The following is an 11,343-nucleotide window of genomic DNA, read 5'->3' on the forward strand; positions in this document are numbered from 1 at the left end:
CAAGCGGATACTCTGTTACAGCCTTACCTAAGGTATTTGTGTTCCTGTAATGCCACGTATCTTGCTGTTTCTGGGACTGGAAATCCTAGTTGTTCTATGTACTTTGTTTCAATGATAACCTCTCGGAGTGTGGGAGAAAAATTCACTATGAAGTGGACGCTTTGCTTTGTGGTGACAGGCTCCTCTGTTACAGAGCGCTACAGCATAAGAAAGAGCAGCAGAAAGGAGAGGAACACCAAACTGTTACAGTGCAAGGAAAAGGTTAGCTCTTGGAGACATTTGATAAGGCAGTAGGTTAAAATCAGAATGGTTGATACTCAGAGCTTGTGGAAATACCTTTAAAATTCAATAGCAAGCTCTACATTCTAGTTTCAGAAATCATACACAACGACCTCTTCAGTAAAAGCCGATGACAAGAAACAAATCAAATCACCTCTGTTTAAATACTGCTGCTATCAGTTATAATAGAAATCCCAGTGGAAGTTCATAGTCAGACAAAAGTTTAGTTGGAACAGGATTCTGCATGATCTCTGCTGAGAACCTACCTCTACCTAAATTCAGACCCAGGTTTTGCTGTAATGTCCCAAAGATATTGCACCAAAACCCAAAAATTAACAGGAATTACAGCACAGAATAACACAGAGAGAAACAATATTCATCCATTTGCCAGGTCATTCAGCAGCCATGTCTTATAAAGGACCACAAACTATTCTGAGTTCAGAACTTTTGAAATTTTCCTTTCAAAAACTGTGTTTAAAAATATTATTCTTAGAAAAATCTCTCTGATCATCAGATAGGTTTCAGTTCTTCCCCACAGAGAAGTCTGGTAGACTATCTTCCTATATCTCACCCGCTCAGAAGCTTCTGGATTAACATGGGTTGCAGCCCCACCAGTGACAACAGACAGCAGAGTATTTTTCAGTAACAGTGGGAGTATCTGTTCTGTCTCGTCTCTCCACTGATTGTATTTTTGATCTTCATACTCTTTCATCCTCTTAGCCACTTGAAGATATATTTGTTTTACCTAGAAAGGAAAATTCAGTATAACTCATTTTAAAGACCATGAGAAATGTTCAACTAACCTGTCTTAATAGGGTGTCTTAATATGGTTTCTAATTTTTATTAGATGAGAGGGCAAGGAATGCCTTGTAATTAATGCAGGCGATGGAGAATTTAGGCTCTTGAATTCTATCATTGGTTCCATCACTGTCTCTCCAGGAAACAGTGAGAAGATCCCAATCAGCTTTTTACACCTAACATGGCTTGCTGCTTGCAAAGACATTCTTGGAACTTCACCTCACATAAGAGCACTTTCACATCTTTAGAAGGGTATCAAGAAAGTATTTCTTCCTTCATTAAATATCAAAAGAACCAACATACTTCCATTCCACGTTCAGTAGCAAGCAACCCCTCTGCTTCTTGAAATCGAATAATAGTGTGTTTGATCCGATAGAAAAGGGATCGGGACCAGTATATTGCTCCAGCCACTGGAGGATGATTCTTGTACAAAGGTGGATCCTTGAGGTTCTGAACAAAGATTTGCTTAACATTTTCAACCTAGAAGAGAATAAAATATAGCAAAGAATCATTTCTCCACTTGCTTGTCCATGGTGAGTATCTAACCTGATACACAGCATAAGCTCTGACACTAATTCCAGCAGCAGGATAAAAAAAAAATTCTTTTTTTTTCACACATCTCTTGTTTGTATTAATTGCACTTCAGAGAATTTCTTCCTTTGTATATCCTGTGGAACTGCTATGTGGCAGTGTTTTCTGTAAGATTACATTTTATCATTAAACTCAGTGATCTTCAAAATATCAAGAAAAATGCTTTAACATTAAAAGCTTTCCAACGTACAGGCTTCGAATTTGTCAGAAATTATTTCTGCCTTCACAGTGGATCTCTGACACCTTTTGGTCCTACCGAGAACTTGTTGTCCATCACAAGAAAGCTGTAGGGTATGAAAGATGTATTTTCTCAGGAAGGACTACTGTTGAACTGCTGTTCACAAGATAAAGGAATAGCCACAAGCCTTGTTGCATTCAGAGTACATGCAAACGCCTTTCTGTTCCCATACAGTGCCACACATACACGGACATACACATCCATTTCAGCAAATTAACCATACTATTTCTGCAATAGGCTCCAAAAAAGGAAGAGCAATTATTTTGTTTAATTTGTAAAACTTGTCAGTTGTTCGGACAGTAAATGACACTATGCAGGTATTTAGACATACACAGAGATTTATGATTTTCACTAGGTAAAGAGCTTCATGTACTGCACAAGAAGTCCTTAAATTAAATACCTCTTTACAGTATTGGTCCAAAATATCATTGAACTTCATCATCATCTGCTTAGTAATGGTTTCACGAGAGCGGATGTGTTTGAAGTTTAACAGCATGTCAAATGCAGTTTCTGCTGATCGAAGGTTCTTAAAAGATTCATCAATAAAGTTTTTGGTGTCTTCTTCAATAACCTAAACAAAGGATGAAGACCAAGAAATTCTATAACTTAAGAGATTCATCTTGCAAAACCAAGAAAGGAAGGCAAAATGAAAACACTTTTTTATAATAGTGGTCAAGCGTATTTTTACTATTTTTTCTCTTACAAATTACTAAAAAACTGATGGCTTTCCAGTAAGCTGCAGGAAATTAATGTTAATTAGTGTGTATGCTCGGCAGGTATATAAGTCACAAAAAACATTGTAACAATTTGTACTTTCTGGGTATTCTTAGCTGAGAGGTGAAGGACTGAATGAATCCAGAAAAGGAAGTTTTACTTCTTTGTAGGACACGACTGAGACATGTCAGCACGTGAGTACAGGGAGGTCCTATGTAGCCTCTATTCATGCTGTAGCGATTCGGCCAATGCACAAAAAGTGTGCTTCACCGTGTGCAAGATAAAGAGAAACTACAAACAGAATACTGACTTGAAAAATTGGTCAAATTCCTCACATTTTCATTTATGTATTTATTCATATATTCTTTTCTTTCACAAACTTACATTTTCTTTAAATGAAAATGTTGATTTTCTAGAAGGAATTTGTATATAGGAAGTAACAGGGGGGAATCACAGTATACAGTACTTACTGAAACTTCTTCTCTAAATTTTTCCATAACTAATTTCCAGTCACGTGCCTTTTTGATGCTAAAAGGGTCAAAAGTCAGTTCTTCCATGGGACTAGTTAGTCCATTTACTCTTGTCAGCAGATCATCAATACTCTTTGGATCCCCTGTGACAGCTTTCAGTTCAGGACCGAATAGACTGTAAAACTCTTCAATGACCTGTTAATTCAGAAGAACATACCAGAAAGCTTTATTTTTAATGGGTTTTTTTTGCCATTTAACACATCTTTCTGATATTATTTCCCTTAAAAAATAAAAACAGCTCAAAGAATGATCAATTCGTGCTGTGATTGACATTCCGTATATTTCTATACAAGACACTAAGTAGCTTTATGGAAAAAAAAAACAACACACCACTCTACAGGCCCAGCAATTCAGTTGTTAAAACAGATAATACTCAGTTATTACTCCTTTTTATTCCACTTTTCACATATGCAGTTTTTACATACATAGTCTATAGCATCTGACCATTGATGGACCACTAGTATTTCTAGTTACCCTGACTTAAATCAGCCTACACATAGCATCTCTCCATTCATATGTTATCATGCAATTGATATACTGATTCATACATGGTCAAATTTTATATTATAGTATATTACATGGTTATTATCTAAAATTGTATCATTAAGCTAACAACCCATGAAAACTGTAAATCTGTGAAACAGTTGTTACAAGTCTGTATATTCATAACAGCAATGTACACAGTAATATCTTTCCTCAACCAGTACCTTGAGAAGAGTTATTTCATCTCAAAAACGTTGGAATCAAAGGCACTGCTCAGGTCTTAAACACAAAACCACTCACAAAACCAAAGGCTGTTAACATTTCAACAACTACAATACACAAGAATCTCCTCTACAGAATAAGACACTGATCACACAATCCCTTAATTTATTGTCTTCATTACTACCTGGAAAATATCGTACAGGTCTTGACAAACTGAAGCCATATAATCTGTTTTCTCAAATAAACGTTTTTGGTCAAAGTCCCAGTGTTGCTCACTTCCACATGCTTCAATTTGGGCACGAACAGCCAAATAACATTTCTTCCATTTTTCAAGCGTGCTTTTGGCTTCTGCTATTTTCTTTTTTGCAGCAGCTTTATCTTCTCTATTAATCAAATCAAAACAGTTAAGACACTATAGATAGAAAGACTATAGATAGAAAATTATATCTCAACTGGATTAATATACGCTGGTTCAGCAGCTTCTAATTATACAAGATCTAGGCAAAACTTATAACTGTGAGATCTTAATTTTCAATGTGACTGATTTTGAAAGGAGATATTATTTCAGGACTGATTTTGATGATATTTATGCCATTTTTTAACCACTATAATTCTATTGGGTTTATTGATTTATGTCCTTTCGAGCCAAAAGAGAACAATCACCTTTTTCTTCAGGGCCGATTCAGTAATTTATGAAAATTACAAAATAAATTGACTTTTAATCGACCTTCTAATACAATTTCAGATAGTGAAAAGAACTGAAACCTATTTGATGAAAGTGTTATCTACTGCACTTCATGTAAAAAAAGCAAAGCTTTTAATAAATACAGCCTAGTTAAATAGGAATCCAGGACTTACTTAAACAGCATGCGTACATCCACAGCTTTGTACACTCTTGTTGAAATTTCCCATGCAATTCGTTCCATGAGGGGTACCATCCGTTCATCCTTGTTGTAATGCCGTGAGATAACCCATACCATTCTCAGGGCATTCATCAGTGAAGGAATTGTATCCAAGACAACATTAAACCCAGTGCCATATGTTAAATTCTATTAAATGTATAATAAATATTGTGAATAAGATGTCACGAAAACATACAAATTCATATTCAATAAACCAATATTTATTCTACAGATACTTGAAGTTAAGAAAGTCTGTGACATTATTAAATAAATAACCCAGTCAAGGAAACACCCTGGTGCCTAAGTAATGCACACAGTTAAGGATGTGTAAATCTGCATCTATTGCTCCAAATGTTTTTTAGGCTTTGTCTCACTAATATTCCCTTTTCTGTAAAAGATGTTCCAAGACTGGTTTTGGCTCAACTCTTTATTCAGATGTTTGGATGATCTTCAATAACACTTAAAAATTGAGACATCAGTTGTAAAGAGTGATAGAAGCTACCTCAAAAATGGAGTAGAGAAATCTTTCTTTTCCCCAATTCAGCTATGCTATCAAATTCTCCCAAGGCTGTGATTTACAAACTGAGCTGTTCACAGCTCTGGGCTTCTGCTTTCAAATATTAGAACAACCGTAACTCAAACAAAATAAGCAAGCCTTTTTTTTATTAAATATAAAAAAGCTAGAGTCTATCTTTATGGCTGATAAAAAGTAAAAAATAAACAAGAGGTTATTATATCAACAGAGAAACAAAACTCAGGTAACTACAGTTAAAACTTCACAAAGTTTTCTTAAGGATACATACCTTCAAATGGCGTTCAAGAGTGGAAAGAAACTTAACATTATCTAGAGCTTCCACTTGATGTTTTCTGAGGTCATTTAAGACTATCCGTAAATTTCCAGTATGCTCAGATTTAGCTTCCCGTAATATTTCCAAGAGTTTTTGCACATCTGGATGCTTTGTCTGTTCAGTAAGAGCACTTAAAGTATCATTTCTTTCACGCCAGAGGTCCACTTCTGCAAGTGGACCACTACCCTATAAATAATGTGGAATAAAATAAAAATTCTAAATTACCATTATGCAAGAGTGAAAACCTATAACCAGGATAAATATTTGTTCCTTCTTTTCAATATGCTGTATGCTAACCATTCAAAGAGATTTCTGTGGGGAAATGATGTCTCCAGGAAGAAGAGCAGCTTGGTGTTAGAGGCAACATTACCTGTGGAACCTTTTTCAGTTGCTCCTCTAGAGTTGTGGATATTAATTTCTGCCAGGTCATTGCACAACTTTCCAGAGCTTCAACCACTTCTGGAACTGTGGCAAGATCAGTCACTTCTCCATCTAGATTTATAGTTGGCACCTCCAGTTTAGTATCTCCTATTGGAAGAAAAGATACACAGAATTAACTGACTTGTTCCATCAGCATTGGTAAATCATTGAAATGTCTTATGCCTTTCATCTTGTTAGCTCCTTGAGGATAGGTAACATACAACCTGCTCTGTCTGTTTGAGAATATGGCACAATACACCCAGTTGCTTGACAGTTAGTACGGCGCAAAGAAAGATATATTCCTAGAAATAATTGAAAAGCTCTCAGCTTTCAAGCCTTAACCCAAATCTCTAACTGTTAAGAATTAGGATTAGGGCTTTGCTGAAGAAGATTATCAGTCTGACTATTGTAGGCCACTACGCTCTCCTTAATGGCATGACAGTAGCCCCTGTCAGAGAAGGGATGCTAAACAACACGTGGAAGTCTCATTCAGCCTACCACTTTCTATACCCTGCTATGGCCCTGAGTCCCCTGAACACTGGTAAGCAATGAGGTATGTTTACCCTCTCTCCAGACTGTTTGAAAGACTAGCACCGATTTCATCCATTTCTCCATACTGCCTACCATGCTTCAGGGCAGTAAAAATACTACTGTTATCAGCAAAGAGAAATTTTAATCAGGTCTGGAGCTTCCCCAGAAACCACATGTATTTGTTATTCTACACAAAGCCATTCCTAGGTGAACCTCTTTCTGCTGTCATGTACTCTAAACACCACAGTGCTGGCATAGGCAGAACACTCGCCTTCAGTTTGCTGTGTAGTCTGCTGAGTAACACTTAAGGATTTTTCCCTGTTCATTTGAATCTCATTCCTCATCTGGATATTACAGTATTCCACAGGCTGTTCTTTCTCTTCTGCAAGCTCAGTCTCCGGTAAATTTCTTTCTTCAGAATCTGTGTTTTCACTATCTGGATGAAAGGAAGTTTCCTCAGGCTGCTGCTGACTATAGGAGAGAGCTGGTGAAAACACCTATAATTCAAACAGGTACCATAGATTAGATGGTTCATATTAAAAAAGAAAACAATAAATGTCAGCTTACTAGCAATTTACTTAAGCATTGGATATGTTGTTCTAAAATTTAATTTAAGTGCATCTCCTTCCATTTCACCTCTTTAGCATCATTCTCTCTGCCTCAAGTTCTGCAGGAGAATAGCTCCAGCACACTTTTACAAAAGTACCAAAATAAAGGTACCTGGTGTCACACTCTTAAATGATTCTCATATAGGGCCAGGCAATGAAACAATGCCTGTCTCCATATATTTACAAAAATTTGGGAAACAAAATATGAAGTAAAGATTAACAAAAACTTCATTTTGGCATATGAAGGTCACTCATTAAATACTAGTATTTCTTATGCATATACATATGGTCAGCAGAATACTAAATAGGCAAATGGCTCATAGAAACACTCAAGACTCCATATATAAAGGCTGTAACACATTTACCTGTGAGATGGCATTCTTTAGCATCAAAAGAGTATCATCAGTCAATACACCAAACTTTATCACTTTAGGAAGAACTTCATTAGCTTCAGTCAGGTCGTTAGGTTCAGTAATTCTTTCTAAACAGTATAAAAACAATTAGCATAAATCTAATTATTTGATACAGAAAGCATAAAGTCCTTTCCACAATAAGTTAAAACTCCAATAAAACAAACTGTGTTTGTAATAAACTAGGTTTGATGCAAGTCACTTTCAAAACTAGTGCTGGTTTTAATAGTGCAGATGCTTTATCAGAATGGGCAGAAAAATACTTAAATGTAATCATCTGACTCTAAGTCTTTACAATCCAGCCTTATAGTTAGGAAATGGTTTTCTGTTCAAACAAAACATTGGCCTTGATTTGAACTCCTATTCTACAGACAGACCAGGAAAATCTTGCACAGAGCTGCCATAAAATGACCAAATACATGATCATAATTTTCTTTTTTCCTCAAATATCCTGTTTCTAGAGAAACCGAAACTAACAGGCACATACAAAATTCTTTGTAGCTTCAAACCATGTATGTTGCTGCTGGGTGAGCCCCCATAAACGCTTGTGCTGGGACCAGTCTCTGGCACTAAATTAGAGTTAACAGACTGTTGATAGTTCCTGGATACAGATGTGGAAATACCTGTTTGCTTTAGTGGAGAAGCTGTTTCCTATGGGGCTAGAGCTAGATACTGAGGTCTGATTGCAACCAGAGCCAGAGCTGCTCCAGATGCTGGAACAACTCATTGGGTTTATGATAAAAGTATGAACTATCAGAATGAAACATGCTGCTGTTGTGTATCAGAATTTGAGTCAGGTCAGGAAGTCTGATACCCCAGTTGTGCTTATCACCACCTTATGGTCTAACTTTCACATAGAGCTCCTCATCCTCAAAACACATTACACGGTTCTAGCAGTTGTAGTAACTAAATATTCATAGTTCCTCTGAGTGCAGCATGAAAGTTTCATCCTTGATGGCAAAATGTGGAAGATACGTAACTTTCTATAAATTTCATATGAAAAGCATTCCTGATTCCTGATTCTACTCTGACAGTATTCCTACCCAGTTAATTAAGCTGGATATGCACTATCCTGAATCCCAGTCACTATCACCTTTTCTCAATGTTAAGTACTGTTTAATGCAAAGATTGAAAACGCTGAGCCTGCAGTGATTCAGGGCACATACCTTTGGTGTCTCTCAGAAAATATACAGTAAAATCTGACACAAATTCTTCAGGAATTTCATCGAGAGCCACATAGAAACACACTTTGTCAACTTTCTGTTCTTGTACCTGAAACAGAAAATAAAAAGGAAGTATGACTATCACTGCTGCCAAGTTTCTTAACAGCAAGAAAATGTTTGCTGCTGTGAGCAATAGAACAGAATCATTAGTCTAACTCCATTATCTTCACATTACTGTTCAAGTAAACTACTAACATAAATGAAACCTTAAAAAATCGCTCAGCTAACAGTAAAGATCATCAGCTTTAGAAACAATGATTTTCAGACCAAGAGGACTAAGAGCATTAGTGCTTGAAACGTAAAAAAAACAGAAAGCACTTAAATGCCCGCACCCCCGTGCCTTTCTGAGAATGTGTAAGCACCTACTCCCCTTCCACCTGCATCTCAGTCATAAACCAAGGTTAGTTTGAAACACCAGACTCCATCCTGACTAATGATGTAAAAGACTTGATGTACAAAAGCCTTTGTTCACTGTTCCTTACATGCTCCTTCCATGGAGTCTTTATCTAACAACTATTCTAACTGCAACTTTTCTTTTACAAGCAACTCTGGGCATAGCTAATGTGGTACCCAAGTAACTCACTGCGGCATTTCCTCACCAAAAGTCAGCATTTTGCCAAGTAAATTACCTTTGCAATGTCTTGTCAGTCAATGTCAGAGGCTATGGGAGACATCACAGGCCACTTCTTTGGAATGGAAATTCCTGTTCTTGTAAAATGTTCTGAGTACTTGCTCTGTGCTGTACCTCCTTAATTTGCCTACCAGTTTTACTGAAACATTTGCAGCAGAAAGCCAGCATCTTCATATCCACAAAAGAAGAGAGTGAAATACAACAGACTTACCTGCAGTGGGTGTTCCATACTGTCAGTTGTAAATCTTTGCTCCAGTTCACTCAACTCAGACCCACTAGAGAGAGCTGATACATGACCTGACACACTTTCATTGTCTGTAGATTGCAGAGGGGATGTCTTGCTTTTCAAAGTCATCCCTAAGAAAGAATAACACAAGATAATTCAATTAAAGAACAGGTATTCCGTGCATGTAAGATGGATCCTTCCAATCTTCCAGTAGCTGTGTTTCTGGGTTGATTTTGTTTAGCCCAGTCAGTTTATTTCCATCTGTTTGGAAAAGATGAAAGAGCCAAACTAGGATAGCTTTCTTTCAAAGAAACAATCTGAAGCAGAAGCTCTTGAGGAAACATTAATTAGCCACACTGCCCAGGACACTATCCACAAAATCAGATCTGCTTTCCTGGGAAAAGCTGTTGATGTTACAGATACTGCTGGATCTGCTCAGGAGAGCCACATTTAGCCTCATGGCAGCATGGCCTGCAACAACTACACTTTGGCCACTCAAACCATCTACTTCCTTCCAACGCCACAGAGGAGGCTGTTTCAGTCAACTGCTCAGGAAATAAGTTATCTGGGCCTTCCTCCTGCTGCTTATCTGCACACTCATCTGTGTCACCTGTGTCTGCGCACACACACAAAATGGGAGGAAAGCATGATATAACCACTCTGCAGTGGGGATGGCACAAATCCCACCAGAGAGGAGGAAAGTCTGGAAGTAGGTGGGATAGGATCATAGAATCATTTTGGTTGGAAAGGACCTTTAAGGTCATCAAGTCCAACTGTTAACCTAACACTACCAAGTCCACCACTAAACCATATCCCTAAGCATCACATCTACTCATCTTTTAAATACAGATAGAAGGGGTTCACGAGGGCTGGACACAGTCCAAGGGATGGAGAGGCAGGGAAAGGGGTAAGGACGGGGGTAATGGGGCTAGGACTCAGCAGATGGGACAAAGAGGGGACCGAGGGAGGAGGAAACAGGGAGCTGGGGAGGGAAGGACAGAGTGAAGGGGATCGGGGTCAGGCAGTGCCCAGGGGAGGGCTCCGCATGCCCGTGCAGCAGGGTCCTCACCCGCTGCCTCCTCGCCGCGCCGCTCAGCCCGCAGCAGCAGTGCCGTTCCTGCCGCACTCTCATTGTCCCCGTCCTCGGTGCCACCGTCGAAAAAGCGCAGCACAGTCCGTGCCTCCTCGCCATCGCCGCGGTTCAGCAGCTCCTCGAAAGGCGCCGGATCGGTCAGCCCCAAGACGGCGAGCACTTGCTCCCGCAGCCAGTGCAGCCGCACATCGTCCAGCCTCATGGCGGCAACCTCCGGGGCCCGCCCGACGCCTCCCGGTGGTCATGGCAACTGGCCAGGGAGGAGCGACGGCTGCGGCCCGCCCACCGCCGCGTCAGGAGACCGCGGCCCGCCCACCGCCCGCCTCAGGAGGCCGCGGCCCGCCCGCCCACCGCCCTCAGGAGGCCGCCCCCGCCCGCGCGGCGCCTCGCGCCGCCGCGTTCCCGCCGCCGCTCACGGGCGCTCCTTCCCTCAGCCGCGGCCGCCCCGCGGGCTCCGAGCCCGTCCCGCCGGGAGCAAGGGGGGCTCCTGGGCCAGAGGCGACACGAGGGGCCGCGCATGGCTGTCCCGTGGCGGGTGCGGCGGGGCCGCAGGCCAAGGCCGTCCCCCTCCAGCGTTGCCAGATGCAGGGAAAGGG

The 11,343-nt window shown here is 39.9% G+C and overlaps 1 protein-coding gene across 1 annotated transcript in view; it reads right to left on the reverse strand.

Annotated features, from left to right (window-relative positions):
- Positions 1-10,949, reverse strand: part of DNAH10 (dynein axonemal heavy chain 10) — a 55,576-nt gene extending 44,627 nt beyond the window's left edge. The window contains exons 1-15 of the mRNA XM_068412662.1: positions 10,724-10,949; positions 10,163-10,270; positions 9,640-9,785; positions 8,741-8,846; positions 7,530-7,645; positions 6,828-7,053; positions 5,976-6,133; positions 5,561-5,791; positions 4,714-4,904; positions 4,040-4,238; positions 3,091-3,285; positions 2,307-2,477; positions 1,381-1,557; positions 902-1,024; positions 28-197 (exon numbers count right to left, since the gene is read on the reverse strand). Of these exons, the coding sequence (XP_068268763.1) occupies positions 28-197; positions 902-1,024; positions 1,381-1,557; positions 2,307-2,477; positions 3,091-3,285; positions 4,040-4,238; positions 4,714-4,904; positions 5,561-5,791; positions 5,976-6,133; positions 6,828-7,053; positions 7,530-7,645; positions 8,741-8,846; positions 9,640-9,785; positions 10,163-10,270; positions 10,724-10,949 (2,543 nt within the window). The remainder of the gene's footprint in view (positions 1-27; positions 198-901; positions 1,025-1,380; positions 1,558-2,306; positions 2,478-3,090; positions 3,286-4,039; positions 4,239-4,713; positions 4,905-5,560; positions 5,792-5,975; positions 6,134-6,827; positions 7,054-7,529; positions 7,646-8,740; positions 8,847-9,639; positions 9,786-10,162; positions 10,271-10,723) is intronic.
- Positions 10,950-11,343: the final 394 nt, after the last annotated feature.

The sequence above is a fragment of the Nyctibius grandis genome, chromosome 14, assembly GCF_013368605.1.
Source record: "Nyctibius grandis isolate bNycGra1 chromosome 14, bNycGra1.pri, whole genome shotgun sequence".
NCBI lineage: Eukaryota > Metazoa > Chordata > Aves > Nyctibiiformes > Nyctibiidae > Nyctibius > Nyctibius grandis.